Raw genomic sequence first — 21,251 nt, 5'->3', positions numbered from 1 at the left:
GAGTTTAGATCCAGCCATGGCTTCCCACCTCTTTGCGTCAGGTGTAGTCAGCAGATGTGACTCAGGTGAGTGACGGTGGGCAACTCAGGTCTGCCCTGTACAGCTTTTCTAATGAGGCAGGGAGACATTGTCTTTTTAATCCGTACTGCGGCTGCTTTCTAGCACAGAACAAATTTCTGCAATGAAGTGCTTGTATGCTGTCTTTAGGTACCATATAGAAATGTAGTGGTGCAGACATACTGTTGTTTTTAAGAAAGTGTTTTCTCTATATTTGAAGGTGCCAAGTTGGTTAAAAAAGTGCACTTGAAGGTCAAACAAGCAAACAGTTGATTTTGGTTCAGCAAAATAACCCGAACGTGCTTATAGCAATAATAAAGAGGATCTGACCAGGCAATCCAGACCTCACTCCCCACATCTTTTGGGCCATTTTATGTTCTCTGAATGATACATGCAAAAGTCGTGGGTTTATGTAGAACAGATTAATATGATTGGAAAGAGGGTTTGGACTGGATCTTCCCCCTTACTATTACAAAATGATACATACACTGTTACGGCAATGCAAACTCTTCACAATGATTAAGCCTACGAAAAAAGAAACAAATATTTTATTACATTCAAATAATCTTTACTTGAAATAAGTATTATTGACACAAAAAAGGGCAACTGTCTTACTCTGAAAAAAAAAGTGAATAGTTCTAAATAAAACTTGCTGCTCGAAGTGTGGAAAATCCCCGATGCTGCCAGAAGGTCTGTTGTACAACACCTAGTACAAGGGTCACCTGTCCCTGCATAGAGTCAGTGTCCGTTACTGCAAGACTACAGAAGAAATACTCCCTCTGGGTTCATGAGCTCTTGAGGATTCGTGTTATGACACCACATTTAGTGGGCGGTGTAAGAGCAGTACTGCTGTTACCAATAGTTCTGCCTTTCGCACTCCTGAAAACCTTGAATCTGTGATTATTTTGCTTCATTTGCTGAAGCCATTGGCACTAACCTCTACTCTAAAGACATGTGATGCTAAAGAATTTTGTATGCAATGTTCATATCCAATCCAGATTGTTTTAGCTTTCTATTTGGATAGAGCTTAGAAGGTGCTAATCACCTTTCTATCTCCCAAATATGGTTTGTGCCAGCACGGAGCATTAACAGGCCCCTTATATTTGATTGTGCACAGTTGGAAAGCATTATGCTTCAGTATCAAAGAACATTTCAGGCAGTAAGCTATTAAGGCAGCCATCATTTAAATTAAAAAAGATGCTTTGGCTTAAGTGTGGTTAATAGGCACTGTTCTCAAAACAAAGGCCGAAACTTCCTGATGCCACCCTGCAACTGAGACAGGGTCCATGTGCTCACACGATGAGCATTTCCTACTGTTTACATTTCCCTCGTGTAACCTTGGTGTCGGGTGTAACTGGGATGCGCTGACTTCAAGAGGGTCAGCAGACTGAAGAGGGTGGGCACTGAACAATGTCGGGGAGTTCAAACCACTCTGATCCATAAGCATTGCTTGGACAATCTTTTTCAAGTAGTCTTGTGTGCAGATTTTCTGCCTTCTGGTAACTCAGAAAGTACTTTTTTTCCCCTCATGGTCCCATATCTGTTCAGAGCTGGATTCAGGAAGTACCAAGATAAATGAAAGGGTTTTACTTGACTGCTAAGTAGGCTTTTCTAAATCTCCTATGCTGTACAGTTTGCATTAGTTTTAGATTAAGTTTATTTTTTAGATTATCCACACTGGTTCAGCAATCCCTTCTAAAGCCCAAATGATGCAATAAATAATAGCTGAGGAAATAGGGAACCAGGCTCCAAGTGGAAGAATCTTCTTTTTAAGGCACACCAGATGTTCAGAATGGGAGATTGAATCAGGGCACAGATCCATAAAATGAGAAGCATAAAGTGAAACTCTGTGTTTCCTTTTTATCAAATTTCTGTTCAAAAATTCCCATCATCCCTCACCACTACCAGAACAGTTCTGTAGGGGAAGCCATGAATTCATTAGATAGCCCATATTTGCAGAACCACCACCGTGTCTTCTACACTTCAAGGTGAGCTTTTTCTTTAACAGTTTCTAGTGCTGTAATAAAAAGAAATGAGCACAAGATTCTCCAAAGTTCATAGGGAGATAATAGTATGTAAATCAAGGAGTAACTATATTAGCCGTGAAAGCTGATGGAAAAAAGATCTTGGCTAACTAAAATAACTAACTCGCATTGATTTCAGTGGGATCAGAATGTCATCCAACTTTCTACCAATGCTAATACCAGTCTATACTCCTTATATGAGAGGAATTTTGGAAAAAAAGGGAAGTTATGACCTTGCGGAAGACTGGAAGCTTTTTTACATGACTCCCAAAGCTTGTGGTACCCTATTAATATGTTAAAGGCTGCAGTTCAGGGATGTAATTTACATTGACGTAGTTTAAGTTCAACAGTTCTTTCTTAAACCTGAGAGCAGAGTTTCATGCAAGGTTTTGAAGAGTATCATGGGTTGGGTGACATTCATCTTCTGTAGAAAGTACAAGTGCAGAAACCAAAATAAAGCAATTTGATCCTAGCTCAACTCAGCCCAACTTCTCAGCTAAAGTTCATCCTTTTTTAAAAATAGGCTGAATTACAAGAAGGACCTTCACACAAAACAGGCAGGACACCTAACTTACGTGACAAAACCAACCCAACTACTTTCCTTAAATTCCGTCTGTAGCCTGTGATAGGAGTGGAAAAGGAGGGAGCAAGAGGAAAGACACATACGCACACACACACAGACTTAGGAGCAGGACCTGAAATTAGGAAGTATTGTCCCTCTGGAGGTCACAGAAGGAAGGCAGGTCACTCAGGGGACTTCTAAGGTTGGATGGTGTCAGTACATGCCCTGTGCCTTCACCCTCGTTTTGCTTGTGGCTGTGTATGTGGTTTTGGCACACTGTGTATGACAATAATACTATATTATTTTATTATTCTACTATATTACATAATACTGTAATATTCTACATATTTCCACTATTGCTCGATGGGGGTAAAATACTACAAGCCTGCATTTCTCCTTCCTATTATCATGGGATGCAGCAGCTCTACACCTTCACTTCTATAGCTGTCTTTATCAGGCAAGACTGAGAGAAAAAAGGTATCATTAGTCTAATAATGAGTGTGTGAGCTTTTAGCAATTACATTTTCTCTCTACTTTGCTCCCACAAAGTGCCAGGTACCTATAGGGAAAGAGATTATGGAAGTAAGTTACATTTTCTCACTAGCCTAATGAGTACAGATACATACAGAGAAAGCGTTCCCTTGGCTAATTATTTAGTCAGCAATCACTCCAGTTGTCCCTGCCATAAAACCAAGAAACAGAAGGAGTATAATAAATATAGACTGGGGTCGCTGACCAGGAAAATATATCACAGTTGGGTGGCGTAGGCCTCAGGATGTGCTATTTGGGAAAACTGCATTTAAAGCATCCATAGAAACAAATTTAATTAAAATTTGAATAAATTTTCAAGCAGAATTTCTAGTTCATACACTACATGGCCAGCTGTCTGAATAAAGTTACATTGTAGAAATCCTCTTCCTTGATTTAGGAGTGATTAAATAGCTGGAAGAATCTGATCGCTTTTGCTTTTGCTATCTATCTTTACTCAATTCACAAAATTTAGGCTTGGGATATAAATCACTGCCCAGACTCCCAGATTGAGATCTTCTCTTCTCTTCTCTTCTCTTCTCTTCTCTTCTCTTCTCTTCTCTTCTCTTCTCTTCTCTTCTCTTCTCTTCCCTTCCCTTCCCTTCCCTTCCCTTCCCTTCCCTTCCCTTCCCTTCCCTTCCCTTCCCTTCTCTTCTCTTCTCTTCTCTTCTCTTCTCTTCTCTTCTCTTCTCTTCTCTTCTCTTAAAAGGAAGCAAAAATTCATTTCAATGCTCTGTAGAATTGCTAACTGTGAGCTTCCCTCATGGACTCCTTCCCCTTAGGGGTGTTAGTTCCTATATGCTCGAGAAAATCAACTCTAAATAGACACAGCTCAACGGTTTAGTTAAGAAAATCTAACTTATTAACTACATAACCCCACTGGGACTGGCAATACCTCTTCTTGCACAGAAACAGGGGTACTGTAGAACTATTATCTCAGCTTTGTCTAGTCTGCTTAAACAGCCCTTAAATCTCACTTAAAGAATTAAAGGGGAATTTCAAGCATGCTTTACTGAAAGGGGGTTGTATTTTTGCCTTCAGTTATCAAAAATAACTAAGCTAAGAACTTTGATATTTTGGGGCAGGTCTGGAGAGAAGATGCCTCAGTTTCATACAATGTCTGTCTTGTCACCTTCCCAGAATACAGTTTGAGTGGTTATTTTCTTCCCGGCATGCAGCAAAAGCAGCTATTACTCAATAACCAAGAAGTTGTCTCAGTCCTATGAAAGCCATAGGCCTCATATCTTGAGAGCCATCTACTGGCACCTTATCTATTATCCACATATTATATATCCACACACGCTTCTCAGCTACAGAGCTGACATGTAGCAGGTTTTACATCTTCCTGCTATGATATAAATAAGAGCTACTTAAAGCAGTCTAAGCTCCTAAATCATCTGCAGGGGATCTTTCGGAGACCTTACACCACCGGACTCCTCCCACGCCCTGCCTGCAAGCATACAGCGTGGCAGTGGCTAATGCAGGACATGGGACTGCAGAGAACTTTGCATAACGGTTGTGTGTTTCTCCTGCACAGCAATTAATAGTAATTGCCTTGCTTTGAAGTAGTGGCACATTTTATGAAGCAAAGGAAAAAAACAGTGGTGAAGCTGTATTCTGGGCAGAGTGTGCCATTTCCATAGGAACCAAAAGCCTTTGCTGGTTGTACCCTGCTTCTTCCCAGCCCACCCAGCTGGACTGAGACTCCCCCCCTCTTAGGGCTGCAGCAGGAGGAGGGTGGACACTTGACCGAGCCGGGTGGTTGTGCCAGAAGGTACCACTTCTCCCAGAAGCATGGGACCACTGGATAGCAGCGCGTGTGCTGTGCCTCGAAACCTTATGGGACAGGGGCTGGGAGTGGAGTCGGGTCAGCAAAGACACAGATCATCAGCAGAGGAAAAAAACAGTAGAGAGGTCGCGGAGAGAGATGAGTAACTTTGCAGATATCAGAAGCGCAAAGACATCTCGCTTAGCTTCAGTTTGGCTCTCCCAATATTAGTAGATGCAAAAGCCAGTTTTATTTTCATGTGTCGGGCAGTAAGTACCTGGGATACTTCCTGTTTATGCGTGTCACAGACCTATGAAAAAATTACTGTGTGCCACCATTATCAGAGTAGACAGGAGTGGTATTTAGGACTGCACTCTGCCTTTAATTCCTCTTTCTTTAAACAGAAGCTATTAAACTTTGCATCTAAGGCAGCAAGGCTGTCTCTATTATTACAGAGCTTTACTTGATGTACTTTACAAGTCTTTTTTTTTTTTAAGTTACCATTTATATGTATCATTTGACATCAATGTTTTAGCTAGTGAAGCATCTTCATTTGCATTTTTTACTGTTTTGAGTTGGTATGCCTTCAAATAATTTCTAAATAATAGTTACTTTTGCCTGACTGATCATAAAAAAATGTTTCTATCACACCCAAGCGATGACATTTTGAATAAAAAATTAATTACATGATCGGGAGTGAAATGTTTTCAGGTTTCAACAATGCTTCTCTGTATTGCTGTTTTGTTTCATTTAAGGTGAAGTTAAATATACGCATGATAGCTTGCAAATCAGATAGGAGATTAGTGTGGCTTGATAAAATTCTATACCTGGCTAAGTATTGTTGCTATACGTTAAATAGGAAACAATATTAGTTTTCCTTAGAACATCATGTCTGTGCTAGCTGTTGGTAGTCTGTTGTGTACAATGCCAGTATTGACAAAACATCCCTTTCAGATCCGTGGATAGAAAATGCCAAATGGTCTGGTTTTCAGAACTATAGCTCTTCTGGCCCTCTCCCTTCTCAGATATGCAATCTGATTTTGTAATACCTAAACTGTGAATTTTTATGCACGCGTAGGCGTGTGTGTAAAAAATTTCTAAGGATACTGACTTCTGATCCTTGTGAGAATCCTTCTTATCAAATCTTTCAAGAGTCTTAGTACTTTTCTGTCATACTTAATTTTCATTGATGCCCCATTCCCAAGAACAATCGGAAACGCTCCCATGACACTTTGTTCTCTGACCTGAGACAGGCCAGATGAAGGCTGCCCATCAGCCTTTCACTGCTTAGTGCACCGGACCACACCACCACTCTGGCGTAGTCACTTTGGCATGACACCATGACAGAGTAACTGAACTGAAGTCCACATTCATGCATATCTTGATATTCGCCTGGGGCATACAAGCGCCCTTTGTTCCCACAAGCATCGTGTGTGACAGGTAAACAGTGTCTTTGGATGCACGCTCTGGTACCCACACCATGTGCTTGGTTTCTGTGGCAGGGACGCTCATCCTGGCAGTGCACACCATGGTCAGACATTGCCCATTGATGCTTCTCATAAGGAGGGACACTGATGCTAGATCTCCATCCATATGCAAAAGGAAAGCATGGACAGGCTGCTATCTGTTAGAATGATTTAGCAATATATCAGGAGACATGGAGCAGGGCTTACAGATACAGGCTGGCACAAGGTGCTGAATACGAAATGATTGTTTATTGATTCATAATGCATGAAGTAGGAGTATCAAATGATGTTAGCAGGTGCCAAGTTTAAGAAAGTTATCTTCTCACGCAGTCCATGAAGCCCATGACCACAGGTCCTCCTGGCTGCCATATGTTTGTGTGGTTCATGGGAAATTCATGGTAAGAAAATCTATCGGGAGCTATTAACCACAGAGACACCAGCTCTTGTCCCTGAGCAGTCCCAGCCTCCAGCTGCCTGCGAGAGTACAAGGAAAACGTTGCTGTAACCTTGCTCTGATCTCCTACTGTCAGCTACATGTCAGAGGACCTGTATGAGGTATTTCAGCACAGTATGTAGTGTCTTCCGTGGGCCTTCAGCAATGCTGCCTTTCTTGCAGGAAACGGTACTCCTCCTTCGCTGCCATGGTACTACCTACCTGTCCTCAATGGTCTACTGAAAACAAGCAGAAATGGCTCATATGTCTGTATGTTGAGCAGTACTACATCCGTCTGCAGTTGGGCCCTCTCTCCTCTACCGACAGACACAGTTCAGGTGTTTCTGTTGACAGCATTGCCACACAGAGACAGGGGTGGATAAGTCAGACTGCTTGGCATTTGTTCAGTTAAATTATTAATTCCCCTTGGTGGTCTGCGGGAATCCTATCTAGGTAGAAGGATGCTATGCAGTCAGTTGGGGTGAGCTGAATGTAACTTCTGCAAGATGCACCTTCATAGAAGATGAACCTAAAAGTTGGCTGAGAAACGCCATTTGAAAATTCTGTTTTATGTCTCCAGGTTGTTCTTCTTTTTCATTGAAACAGTTTTATTGCCTGCTAGGAAAAAAAGAAACCACTACAATTCCAATGAGGTAAAGTAGCTAGAAAGAATAGCTAGAAAGACCAATGGTATGCTAAGGCTGCAGTTACTCTTTCACATTATAGCACTTTCATGCTCTTTGTCTTGAAAAGAACTCTGGGCCAAAGAGCCCAAAGATAGAGAAGGAAAATAATGGGAAATAAGAGACGGATGTTACACTGCATCAGACAGAAGAAATAGTTCGCATGGCCAAGAAACCAATGTCACACAGAAATTATATCAGTGACTGGCTGCTGGGGGTTTTCTCCATGCAGGCCCCAGTTCTGCATCTCCATTCAGTACTGTGCTGGGAAGAGAGCTGCAAAAATAAAGCTGAAGTATCTCCACAATGGTAAAGGTCCCCACCATCACCACCTCTTTCTGTATTTGACTCTTTGAAGAGCTGTCAAGCCACTTAATCCATTGTAGTGCTGTCTGTCCTGGGAGATGGAGGTGATTTCTACTGCTGGTAGCAAAATGTCCAGTGTTACAAAGGTGCTTGTAGGAGCAAAGCTCTTTGTAAATCAATCACGAAATAAGACTGTTAAGTTGGCTAACCCTGGTAGTAAACCAGAGTTATGAATTTCTTCTTCTCCCTTGAAGACGTTTTGTTGCTCTTCAGGAATAAACACTGCTGAATAACCATGACTTTATATAAATAATACACTCCCTCCTACAAGCTGCATGAAATGTTAAAACTCCAGAATGGACTATAAACGGATGCATAAATCTTTAGGATCCCTGCATTTCAATCCATCTATTTAAAACTGAAGGTAAAAGGATCACAGTATTTATTCACATTTTCCATGCCCTTTGTGCAATTTTTTCTGACATCAATTTCATGTGCGGAGCAGCACAAAATAGTGTTCCAGTATATATTGCAATACTTTGTTCTGTTTCTTGGCATGTGCCAGCACATTCAGTTGAAAGTAAAGCGTAACACAAGACAGCTTTTTTGGCATAACAGGTCACTAAAGTAGTGGAATGTTTCAGTCAAAACTCAAAGTGTGAGACACATTGCTGAAAGGCAAGTCGTCTTTCAGGAAAAGCTGAGACCTTTCTTCATCTTTATACATGAGAAGTCTTGCTCTGAAGCAGTTAATTACAATGAAAAATACGGCACACTTTTCTCATAACTAGCCATGAATTGTACTTGGATTACACACTAGCTCAAGTGAAGAATAAGAGCCATATTTCTCTCACAAGTAAGGGGAAAAAAAGTCTGACAGTATGTAGATGAATGTAATCTACTTGTTGTTTATAGACCCAAAGGATCCCTCAGAGCATTAAAAATCCATGTGATATCCAAGAGTGGTATACTTCGCATTGAGATATGTGATTCAGCTGAAAGCTGTATAAAATCTGTAAAATTGCACGCAGGCAAAGAGTACCGTACTGCCTGTGCGTTCGAGTGAAGCCATGTGTACTTTTCCTGCACACATAGAAAATAGATGATCATAAAATCTGCTTGAGATTCACAAACTTCTGACAGGAACGTGTGTAGGCCAAGTCTGCCAACTTTTGGTCAAACTAGGCCTGAAAGAAAATACACAGACCTGAAATAAGCATTGTTCTTCCATGGTGGGGAGACACTCCAGCTTCATACACAGCAAATCCATACAGGTTGTGTGTCCTTTGCTGGTCTTCTGCTGGAACAGGCAACATCCTTTCCTTCTAGGCTGGGTCTTCTAACTGGCAGCTGGGCTCCCAAGCCTTTTCTGGTGGGGTCTTTGGAATCAGACCCACTCTTCTGTCAAGAGGAATTGCCATTGAAAATAGGTGACCCCTACGCTCCGTTCTTTTTAGTACTGGCTAGGACCTTGTTTGGTCAAGTCTCTTGTAGATTAAATAGATTTTGTTTCCACTTTGTTTTTTTCCTAGGAACTAACACTGCTGGTGGTATCTTGCAGTAGCTCACGCACGTGGTGTGGCTCTTGTTCTCTCAAGAATTGTGCAGAGTGAATTTTTTTTTTTTAATACCGTACATACATGTTTCATAAACACGTTGCAACATGGTGTCAGCAGTGAAGAGGCTAACTCAAATGTCCCTTGTACATTTGGTGGGATTTCTTCTTAGCAGCTGTGGAACCTTATCCCGTACTTCCAGTGCTGACTTGGGGAAAATGTAGTTGATAAATATTAGCCGGACTGTAAGAAGCCTTTTTTCATTGGTGTCTTGACCAAGGTCACCTTCCTAGGGCCTTTAGAGTCATCAGACACAGGCCATAAAGTGTTTTAAAGATAAGGATCCACGAACTCAGCTTTATAGTCTTTGGGTAGACCGAGCAGAAAGAGAACGGGTGTTGTGTACCCGTAGCTTGTATTGCTGAGGAGGTTTTGCTACACCCGTCTGTACCAGTTGGCTTCTCCCAAGTTCTGGGAAACTTTTTGGAAACTGCAGGCTTCCAAGAGCAGCACAGCCAAGATATAATACAAGTGTGAATAACTGAGGTTGCATAATTCATCGCTAGTACACCATCTCCTAGCCAAGCACAGCAACAGAAGGCATTACTCACCGACGTGGCTACGTGGGACTGGGATCAGGTGCAGTCTGGCCCCAGGCCTCGGCTGCAGGCTACTGCTGCCCGGTCCTAGCTGAAGGAGCGCAGCGCACAGCCAGGGCAGACCCTGCCCTCACATAGAGCTCTTCCGAAACATCACAACCAGCTGCTTTTCATCTGGGAGCTGATCTCCTCCCAGCACTGGTACATGCAGCATGACCACGTGTGTTGGGTAAAACTGCATCAGTGTCAGCTGCCCCAGAGGCCTTTCATCTGCCTGTTTCATGTCGTATAAGCATCTCAAAACTGCGCAGACCTCAGAAAAACTCCACAAGTAACGGGTTTAATATTCAAGATGTAGTCTCCCCTCATCATGTGCTAGAAGGGCCCTTCCAAGAAGCATTTGGATCCCTTTTGCTGCTTATCTGGCACTGGAGCCAAACACGTCACCGCAAGGAGCCATACCGATGGCTCTTGGTCTTTGGTTCTTGGTTTGGACATGGAGAATGGGGAGCCAGGGCACACGTGTCATGACCTCAACATCTCACTGAGAAGACGCTTGTCGCAATTTGTACATCACGCTAGCATAATGCTGCCTGCGTGGTGGTGAACCCGTCGCATGGTTTACAAGTAGTAGTTTTTGTGTGAGTAGCTGTGAGATGGGATGGGAACCTCAGGGAGTACAAGAACGCAGGTGTCAACTCACCAAAGTGTTGAAGTATAGCTGGGAATAACGTGTTACCAAGAGATTGTGTGTGCAGTGTCGCATTAATAGGGCAGAAGAATGTATGCTTTGGAGCTAGGAACTACATGAAAAAATGATTGTATCTCAGTCTCTGTAATTCAAAAGAAATTGCTAGAGAGAGTACTGGACAAATGGGGCTCGTGGGTCTAGCTGTCCCTTTTGGAACACTGACAATGTATTTTTATCATAAAAATGTTTTCATAAGTAAAGTTTTCATATCAACAAGGAAAATCTTTTTAAAGAAAATACGAGTGCTGGTCACAGCAAAAAAATGTAGTACTGTGCCTTAAGCAGATTGCCCTTCAGACAGTTTCACGTTCATAGTTCAAGCATCATGTTGTGACAATTACAGGACCTCTGGTGGAGCTTCCATATTCCAAAGTCAGAAAACAAGTATAAAAATAGAGGGGCTCCTTTGTCTCCCCAGGCAGTGCCTGTTGTCTCAGTGGCTGACAATAAAGCAGGGTAAATGTAAGTCAGAACCACGTGCCTGAGACTCGGTCGCTGCGGTGTTATACGGCACTCTGGGGAGAACATGGGCCGTAGCCAGGCTTCTGCTGCTGTATTTAATGATACTCTGTGAATGCCGGATACACTTGCAGTATCATCTTGGGCATGAGTTACAGTGACAGGAGAGACAGATCAGAGAGAGCCCGGCTGCAAGACTGGGAAAGACTGGCCTAACAGTTTCATTCCCTGTATGGTCTGGTTAAACTGGTCTCTAAATAAGGAGACCAGTGGTGAGCTGTAGCTATGTGGAAATGAAGGGGATTTGGGGTGGAAGAAGGGACAAGGTGGAGGAAAAGAAGAAAAAGAGAATAAGAATAGAAACTGTGGGCCATGGTAATTGCAACCAGGGGAAAATAGAGCAGTGAGACCACATAGAAGAACCAGGGAAGTGGGAAGAAGCGGCAGGGGAGGAGCAAGAAGAAAGGAAGAGAGAGCAGGACATGCCCCTGGTGAGACCGTGTGACTGTGGTACCTGGGCAGCCAGGACATTTTTTTTATTTTTAAGCACCTCAGTGATCAGCCAAGCAGAGAGCTGAGTTTCAGCAAGCAACAAATAATGAATATGAGAAAGAAGCAGCAAGAGAGAAACAAAAAGGAAGAGACGAGAGGGGAAATGGAAAGAATATGATAGTAAATGGAATAACAGAATGGCATGAAAAAGTGAAATAAAGAGCTAAAGGGAAAGAAAAAAATTGATCTGGCACCAGGTGCTCAGCTGGCAGATGCTCTGTAAGCCCACGGAAAGTGAAGGATAACATTCAGTGCAACCACTAGCAGGCAGTAAAAATTAGTATTTCCTTTCTGCTAGGCGCTGCTTAGGGCTTGATTAGTCAATAGGAAACAGTAGGCACGGGGATTTGTGTGGATCTTCGTCAGAGCCTTGGCACATACTGGAATGTGCGATTTGATACCCTTTTAATTGTAGCAAAGGCTTCTGGACTACAGGTGGGTAGGTGAGGTCAACACGGAGAGCAGCAGGCCGGCAGAGCGGGGAGCAGATGCAGATGTTTGGGGCAGAAAGGAGGCAGAAGAAAACCTGTCTTATAGCTTATGGGGAAGCTAGATAGGAATTACAGGAGCATAAAATATTCCTTGGCTCCCGCATACCAGGCCCCCACGTGAAGGGATGCTAAGCAGTAGTATGCGGTATGGATTTGTGTAGACCCCTCGAAGCGTGGTTCCATCAAATACGTCAGCCAGTGCTTTTAAAGAGCGAGTCCTAAATCTTTAACTTAGGGGTCGAAAGGGACGTCACGCTCTCGGGAAAAGCAAACTTCCAGCAGGGCGTCCGCACGCTCATTCGGGACCACGGGGAAACGCTGCCTATTCCCGCCCGTGGCGGCCGCCCTCGGGGCTCGCCCCTGCCCGCCCGGGGGCCGCTGCTGCCCCGCCGGAGCCCTCGGGGGTCCCGAGCTGCGCCCCGCAACGAGAGGAGGGGGCAGAGGAGTGGCAGGGGCAGCCTGGCTGCTCGGCCGCTGGGCGCCCGCCCCGAGTCCCGGCCTCCCGCCCGGCGGGACGGGACGGGACGGGACGGGACGGGACGGGACGGGACGGACGGGGCCGGCTGCTCCGGCCGCGGCTGCCGCCTCCCCGCTCACCGGCCCGAGGGGGTGGGCAGCCCGCGGCCGCGGGGATTGAGCGCCCGTGACTAGAAAGCGCTTCCCGGCTGCCGTCTGGACAAATTGATCTGATTTTTTTTTTTTGTTTTGTTTCTTTTCCCCGGTCTAACGCGACCTTGCCGCGACAGCCGCCGGCCGGCCCATCCCGCCGCCGGCACGGCCGCACGTTAAGTGCCGGGCGGGGGGGGCGAGGGGGTCCCGTTTACCTGGCAGGTGTCTGTCGGCTTCGCCACGCCCGGGAGCCGGCGGCGAGAGGCCGGAGGCCCGGAGACTCGCGGAGGAGGGGGCGAGGCTGAGCCGCCCCCACCCCTGCGGCGGGACTGGGACTGGGACTGGGACTGGGACTGGGGCAGGGGCAGGGGCCGGGGCGAGCGGCTCCCAGCGCCGGCGGCAAAGCGGAAAGCGCCGACCGGGGTGGGGGCGTGTGCGTGTGTGCACTGCTGCTCTGCTCCCGCCGCCCGTCCTGGCCGCCGCCTCCCAAAACTGAAGCCCCGGAGAGGAGGAGGACCCGCGGCGAAGGGGGCAGCGGGGAGAGGCGGCTCCCGCAGCCCCGCGGCGAAGCGCCCGCCGGAGGCGGAGGGCGGCTGCGGGCGGGCGGCCCCGCTCCGCGCTCTCCGAGCCTGCGTTAGGCGTTGGGGGGCAGAGCAGCCCTCCGTGCGGCCGTGATGGTGCATTTTTCCTCCGGCTCCGTGGCGGGGATGGTGCTGCAGCACGACGAGCCCTTGGCCGCTGCCTGCCGAGGCCGGGCAAGATTTCCCTCTCCCTGTCCCTCTCTCCTCCCTGCTTTCCCCGTTGTGCTCGTTTCTCCCCCTCGTCGCCTCGGCGGCCGGGTGCCCGCTCCAGACCCGACCCCCGCGATGGTGTTTCATGTTCCTAACGCCGCATCCGCGCGTGATGAGATACCGGCACCCGGGTGCGCGGCCAGCAACTTCAGCAGCGCCCGGGCGTGTGCCCGCGCGTGGTAGTGCTGGTGGGGGCGGCACGTATGTGCATGCCTGCGCACCCGGGCGAGCCGGCCACCCGCGGCTCTGCGCCGGCCGGGGGGGCGATGCGCCCACATGTACGGGCGCGCAGGGAGGGGAGCGGCGCCGCCCGGCCCCCGCCCCGTCGGGGGTGCCCGCAGCTCAGCGGCGCGGGGGTCGCCCCTGGGCCCGGGGGGGGGGGGGGGGGAGGGGGGGCGGCGAGCGCGGGCGCGGGGCCCCCCGGCCCCCCTCTCGCCGCCGCCGCCCCCCGCCCGGCCCGGCCCGGCCCGGCCCCGGGCGCTGCCGCGGGGCGCAGCAGCACCGCCGGCCCCGCCCGCCGGGCCCCGCATCCCGCTCGGCCAATGGGGGCGGCGCGGCGGCGGCACGTGACGCGGCGGGCCGGGACCTGCTGCTTCCCCCGCGCAGAGGGATGCGGGCGGCAGAGCGGGGCAGGCGGCGGCGGCGGCGGCTGCGCGGCGGCGGCCCCTCCGCGCCCTCCCCCTGCTCCCCGCCGCCCGGCCCCTATGGCAGCCGCTCCCCGCCCCGCCGCCGCCCGCACCCCCGCGCCGCCCCGCCGGGCTCCGCCGCTCGCCCCAGCGTCGCGCCCGCGCTCGGCCGCCGCTCGCTGACCCGCTGCCGCCGCCGGCCGGGGCCCCGGGATGCCCAGCGGCCCCGCCGCCCGTCCCTGCCGCCCGCCGCGCCGCCCGGGGGGCACGCCGCCGCCGCCGCCGCCGCCGGAGAGTTGAGTTAGGAAGTCATGGTGCCCTGGGAGCCCTCCCCGCCCCGGCAGTGCGGCGGCGGCGGCGGCGGCTGGACGCTCTGCGACTGCTGCTGCTGGCTGCTGCTGCCCGCCGTGCTGCTCGTCCTCGCCCGCCCCGACAAGCTGGCGGCCTTCCCTACCTCCTTAAGCGACTGCCAGACGCCCACCGGCTGGAACTGCTCCGGTAAGCACGGGAGCGCCCCGCGCCCGGCGCCGCCGAGCGCCCGGGCAGCCCCGCCGTGCCCCGCCGGGCGCTCGAAGTTGCGCGGGCGAGCCGGGGGAGGCAACTTCGGAGGGTGATGGATGCCGCGTCCCGCTGAATACGCGGGAAGGGAGAAGGCGACAAGTCCCGGGCGCCGGGGCTCGCCGCCGTTGCCGGCGCGGCCGCAGCCCCCGGGCGCCCCGCTGCCCCCCGCGCCGCGGGGCCGGGCGCGGCGGCCGCGCCCTCCGCCGGTGCGCAGCGCCGCGGCTGCGGGCGGCTCCCCCCGGCCCCGCCGGAGCGCAATTCCCCGCTTAAACGGGGCGACTCGGCGTGTGGCTGCGGGAGAAGGGGCAGCGGGCAGACGGGCCGTGGGTGCGCATCCTGCGGGCGGCTCCGAACTGAGAGCGAATCCGGCAGAGGGGACGCCGCGCCACCGGGAGCCCGGTGCCTGTTCCTAAAAGTCGGGCTGACCTTTATAATGAGTTTCCTATGGAGGTCAGCAGCCGGCCCTTCTCCCACACGTGAAGTAATTCTGCGGTTGGACCCCGATAGCCTTCCGAGGGAAAGAGCGTTATTTGGGGTCACGCGGGCATCGCACATAATACGTTGGGCTGGTGGGGAATTTCCACTGTAAGCCCTCCGCCTTAAACGTGTAGCGATACGGTTAAGAGCGCTCGGGTGGTTTTTAAAAAAATGATGGATTTAGATCTTAAGGGGTTCGGAGTCCGATGTAGCTGTTTTGTTTAATACCTTGCTGCATGCTGTTAGAGTGGGAAGTCAGCTAGCGAAATCTGAAATTCATGCTTGTATTCGTGAACTGAATCTTCAGTCAGATCTGTTGGTTTTTCCTGGAGAAAATGAAGGCAAAGAGCTAGGTTCGCTCAGCGGCTTGTGGGGAACCTGGCACTTCTCCTGTTAACTTAGAGGTGATCAATCTTCATTGGGATCAGGCAGACCATCACGGAAAACACACAGCCTGTTTGTCTTTATTACTGGGGGCTTTGCTGCATCACGGGCTGGAGAAATTCCAATTCGGACTTTTGTCCAACAGATTTGCGATCGGATGGGGATAAGTTGATGACATTTCCAACTCGGAGCCATGAAATAGCATAATTACTGGGTGACTTTTGAGGACACAGAGTCTGTGAAATAACAGAAAAAAGTGTGTGAGGTAGTGGGGAAGAAGGACTAAGAGAAAGACCGAGGGAGAAACAAGAGAAAAAGTGGAAAACCGAGGACAGGGAAGGACAAAAGAAAATCTGGACTCTATCGTTTCATCAGCAAGGTTATTGTGCTGCGTGCATTAAGATGCAATCATCCCGTATTGTTCCTCTTGCTAGACCAAAGCTGACATCTTTTTGTCTTTTTTTTTTTTTTTCTTCCCTCTTTACATTTGAGGTTACGATGACAGAGAAAATGATCTCTTTCTCTGCGACACCAATACCTGTAAATTTGATGGGGAGTGTTTAAGGATTGGAGACAGTGTGACTTGTGTCTGTCAGTTCAAGGTAAGAAGATTGATATTTCGTTCTCTAATTTACTAATGAGAATACAAATCAAGGATCTCCCTTTATAACCTATCGCTTGGCAATTTATTTCTCTACGTGCAGAGAAGTTAGAGGGAAAACCTGGCAGCATCTATAAAAGCTGGCAGGAGAACCAACTGGTGTCAAGAAGACATAAGTTTCTCTGGGAAAATGCAGATGCTGTGGCTTTAAATGTCCCTTCTGGTCTGCAGCTTCAGGTTGTGCATTTCTGATTTTTCGTCTCTGCCCTTTTAACGAGGATTTAGAGTCCTTTCTAAATTCATTTCTGATACAGATCATGGCTTATTGTATTCGGAGTTCTGATCTAGTTAAAGAAATGGATCTGTAATGTGCTTATGCAATATTTTCAGGAAGGGCTACATAGTGACAATGCTTCTGCCTGTTTATCTGCCCAGCTGATCAGATTAAGGAGCAATCCCTCTGTTCCAAAATCATGAACTTCCTTTAGGTTTTATATACTTTTTTTTTTTTTTGGGGGGGGGGGGGGGAGTATTACTGAGTACTAGGGTTTTTCCTTCTCTTTCTTCTCTCTCCCTCTTGCAGCTACATCTAAACCTTAGGCATTCTTAAAGTCAGACGATTTCATTATGAAGGATTCCATTTAATATGTTTTAGTCAACTCACAAAACAGCTGTGCTTTACATAATGACCTGAATAAAACCTGAACAAATTAAAGGAGTTTTAAGCATGTACCAGCACGTGTTGCATGTACATTTATGTCCCTGTGGTTTCTTGCATTTTAATGCAGATCTGTGAAGTTGTGGAACTTGTAACGCTGATTTGAGTGTTTACAGTAGAGCAGGCCAAGTAGTGCATAGTTCAAGATCGTGCACATCTGTGATGATTAAGTTATTATTGAGCTTTGATAGACTATTTGCTTTGAACCATGACAAGTATCGTTTATATTTCTAGAGCCAAATGTGCCTTCAGAGAAAAAAACCGAAGTGATAAATTCCTTCTTTTAAAACAAAGAAGGAATTTTCTGTAATAAGAACAAGACAGTTGTTTGCAGAAGTGCTTGCGTTTCCCATGTTGGGAGAGAATTCATATTGACCATGGGTGGGTTTTTTTTGTTCCACTTGTAGTTTGCATGCAATCAAAAATTCAATGTGAGAATGCTGTTCTAAGCATTTGCCTTGGCTCAGCATGTGCAGTGATTTAAGGCTTGGTCTGTTTTCTCTTTCTAAGGCAAATCTGTAATGCAGTGAAATGTCTGTGACTCGTCCCATTGCCTGGTAGTAAGCTGGGACAGATGTTGCCCCATGAACATGGGGAACTTAGAGCAGCCACAGAGAGCTCTTGGGTCTTGCCTTTGGTCCCAGTTCAGTGTTGCCATTTGGCACAGAGCAGTGGACTCGTAGCCTATAGGGAGCAAACTGGGATGTTACTATCGGCAGGGAAGAAGGCATTGGGAGTGCTGTTTTCCCAAGGCAGAATGCCGGTCCCTGGTGATTCAGAGTACACGAAGCTAAGTAAACCTCTCTGGGCTGTGTTGCCTCCTCTTTGAGAGGTGAACGCTCTATACATGCTGAGTTGAGCAGTTCTGTAGGGGCAGTTGAAACAGATTTAAGGAAATCAGATAATTGGTATATGAATATGCAAATGAGATCAAAAGAATGAGTTGGACAATGGTAGGCCTGATCGCTAGTAAATTAGCAGTAGTCTTTGGTTTCAGTGGCCTTTGGATCAGGCCCTGTAAACACTTAGAGCTCTTTGTCTTGATTTGAGCCCTCCGTGGAGCCGCAGGGCTAACTGTGACCTTGGAGGGCAAATTACCTGTGGCTGAGCCTGTGCCAGTGCTGCGAAGGGCGGTGCGGTGCCGGGGGCTTCTGTAGTCAAATGCGTCCACTTTGATACAGGCAGAGCTTGGGGGGATGTTACCTTCTCTTGTAACATCAGTGGACAGTGTGACAAGCCAAAAAGATATGCCAACAGAGTAGAAAATTAATTTCTAGTGCGGTGTCTGAGACTGGCCGACTAAGGCAGAGCCGGCCAGGTAATTTATGTCAGGAGTAAGGGGGTCCTCCATCAGAATTCAGGTCCCCCATTTAGGTGACAGCTCTCTGGGGTGATAGTGAGCAAATCAATAGCAGACTCCTCATCACTATAATTACTTTTTATGTTTTCTCCAGAATTTGCCAGGGGCTTTAACTGCAGCTTGAGAGAATAGACAAGGACGGAAAGCTAATTTTGCCTCCGTACCGTTGAAAAGTCCTGGGCTGGCCAGCCTGTGTCTTGAGGGGCTGGGAGAGGCAGAAGTGGGGACCAGGGCTGCTGCAATCTTGGTTTGGGTTTTTTCCAACCAGAATCACAGATGCATCATGTCTCTCCAAGTGGAGTTAAAATTCATTTATTTCTATTGGAAAAGGTGAATATGATCAGACTGCTCTGGAACGCTTGAGTTAGGCTTCCATCCCTGAGAGCCAGCAGGCACATGCTAAGAAAGGGATTCATATCAGCTGGCTCTCTTGTCGTAGCCTACTGCAAAATGATGGGCCATTCACTGACTCCTCACAATGAGACCTGTATTGCATTGGAAAGCACCATGTCCTGTTCTGATCAGTAATGTAGACCCATCCCCTGCTCAGGGCAAGCCCAGACCTGGATCTGGGCACGAAGGGAAGGCACCGGGCCAGTGCTGGCTCTGGCAGTGGGGCTGAGCAGGGGGGAACCATCACCCCTTCCCTCCCTGCATAGAGCAAACTGAACAGTCTACCAGAAGGTGCAGAGCTGTGCCAGCAGGCATGGCGTTGGACACACGGCTGGCTGGAGTCTGTACCCCAGTCTGCCCAAAGCCATAGGTCTGGCAGCATGGGTTCTCTTCCCTCTTAGGTTCCATGAACATGTCTAAAATTATACCTGGTTATTTCCATCAATGTTGCACCTCTTTTCTCTTTAGTCATCAAGACTGTGGACATTCACTGTTTTTTATGTGAGGAAGGAGTCCTGTTTTCATGTGTGTTGAATCCCTCACACGCTTCAGTGTTTGTGGAGCTGGAACATCACCTGGCCACCCTGCAGCTTTATATTATATTTGCAGAATATATTTTCGTGCTACTTGGTTCAAGGCATGGGTGGCATTTTGGGAGTAGTTAACCCATGAGAGTAGGAGGAGGTCAAACTTTTAACAGCGTTACCAGGAGGAGGAGTCGCACAAGTTACCATTTTCTTTAGAAAACAAACCTTACTCTTTGGGTGCCCAGCACTGACCCCAATGCTTGCAAAGCTCATTTGTCCCTGGCTGTGAGCACTCGAGGCTGCTAGTGCAGAGGAAGGCTGCGTTTGACTGATACTTGGCTGAGTTGGATATGTCCGTTTCCCTGCTCTACAGCTATATTTTAAAAGCGTGTATGCGTAAGAGAAGTGGACGGTGGACATGGCACCATGCTGCTGGGTTTAATGACAGTTTTGACACGGATTTCCCTGAGTGCTGGATCAGCCCTTACTTGAGGGATGGAGAATCACTCCCACATCTATGGCTTGGTCTGTTGAGCCCTAAACCAATGCCAAAAATATGTCGCTAGGCTGAGGAAACTGACAGTCAATGTCTATTCTCCAGTACTAGCAAGAAGTATTCTATGATGGTGAAGAGCTGCAAGTATTGGATTCAGCATGGTCAAGTACAAGAGTTTAGCTCTAGCGGGTTAGGGGTAACCTGGTGACTAACATCACAACCTTCTCATCGGTGGTCTTGTTTTCTTTCCTGGGTAACTTCCACTATGGTTTGTTGGTGGCTTTCAGAGCCATCCCAGCTCAAAGCCAAGGCAGGATCCATCTGGAAGATCTCAATTCTTTTGTTTCTTGTGGATCCTGCCTTTTCCATCCAAATGCTCATTGTCCAACGGCAGTGGTGGGAAGAGTGGGCAGCAGATGAAGAAATACACCTTTGTCCAGCACAGTTTGAGAAAGAAAAGACTGCATCACCTGTGCTTATCATGGAGTACCCTCTACCTTCTCTGGCCAAAGCCAAGCTTGAGTGTGACAGGAGCCACAGGAGATACGGGAAAAATCTGCCAGGAGAGTTAATCCTTCCTGGAGCCCTGGTGTCCCCCAAATGCATTTTAAAATTGCCAGGCTTTGGAAGAAGTTCCAGCCTAGCTCATAGCAGCTCTGTCACTCGTTTCTGTGGATCAGGATTTCACTCTTGATGCTGTGTGCTGTTAATGTAGGGCCGTCTGGCCTTTCAGATTAGCAGCTGAGTCAGTGTAAAAGATCATCTTTTGCTCTGGGCAAAACCAGCAGAGAGTTTGCCACTGTGTTTCTTGGGAACAGGATCCAACATTGTTTCTACACGTAACAGAGCCTGTTGAGATACTTGGGGCCAAACTCCGCACAGATTGCTCTGGCAAAAAGTCCTGTGGATGACAAGCAGATAGTATGTCTAAAACAAGCATGATTTGATCCTTCATGCTTTAAAAAATCTGCATGATTGTGTTAATTGTCCTGGTTAAGTATTCCAGATCAGCCTCCAGCAATTGCTGTTGAGCTTCTGGATGAAGTTGGCATTTTCTGCTTGAAACATGGCTCAGATTTGGAACGTAGTGGTGAAAATAGCATACAAATGCTATTTCATCAACTGTTTAAAATCTCGGTGTGGAGGAGCCCTTCGTTAGGGGCGGAAGGAGAGGATTTCTACTGTTGTGGCTGCTGGTTTTCTTGTTCCAAAGGAAGAGAGCGCTGGGGGTGGGTAGCAGCTTGGGAAGATTTAAGAAAATACAATGCATAAGGAAAATGTCATTTGATTTGGCCCAATCAAAATGTCACTCTGACCAACTATGAATAATTTCTTGGCAGCTGCTCTGTGTGGAGGCCTGCAATTAATGCAATCTATGCAATTGTTTGTGTTAATCACTTCTGTAGTCGTTCACTTTGAAGCATATTTGATGTTTATATGCCTGGAATTTCAGGTCTGCATTTTACATTGTGC

General features: G+C 47.9%; 1 protein-coding gene across 1 annotated transcript in view; it reads left to right on the top strand.

Annotated features, from left to right (window-relative positions):
* The first annotated feature begins 14,224 nt into the window (after positions 1–14,224).
* Positions 14,225–21,251, top strand: part of TMEFF2 (transmembrane protein with EGF like and two follistatin like domains 2) — a 132,528-nt gene continuing 125,501 nt past the window's right edge. The window contains exons 1-2 of the mRNA XM_049794186.1: positions 14,225–14,759; positions 16,176–16,285. Coding sequence (XP_049650143.1) covers positions 14,573–14,759; positions 16,176–16,285 — 297 coding nt within the window. The 5' untranslated portion in view covers positions 14,225–14,572. The remainder of the gene's footprint in view (positions 14,760–16,175; positions 16,286–21,251) is intronic.

The sequence above is a fragment of the Accipiter gentilis genome, chromosome 1, assembly GCF_929443795.1.
Source record: "Accipiter gentilis chromosome 1, bAccGen1.1, whole genome shotgun sequence".
Taxonomy (NCBI): Eukaryota; Metazoa; Chordata; class Aves; order Accipitriformes; family Accipitridae; genus Astur; species Astur gentilis.
The sequence above is the reverse complement of the archived record's forward strand: the minus strand, read 5'-3'. Positions and strand labels throughout refer to the sequence as shown.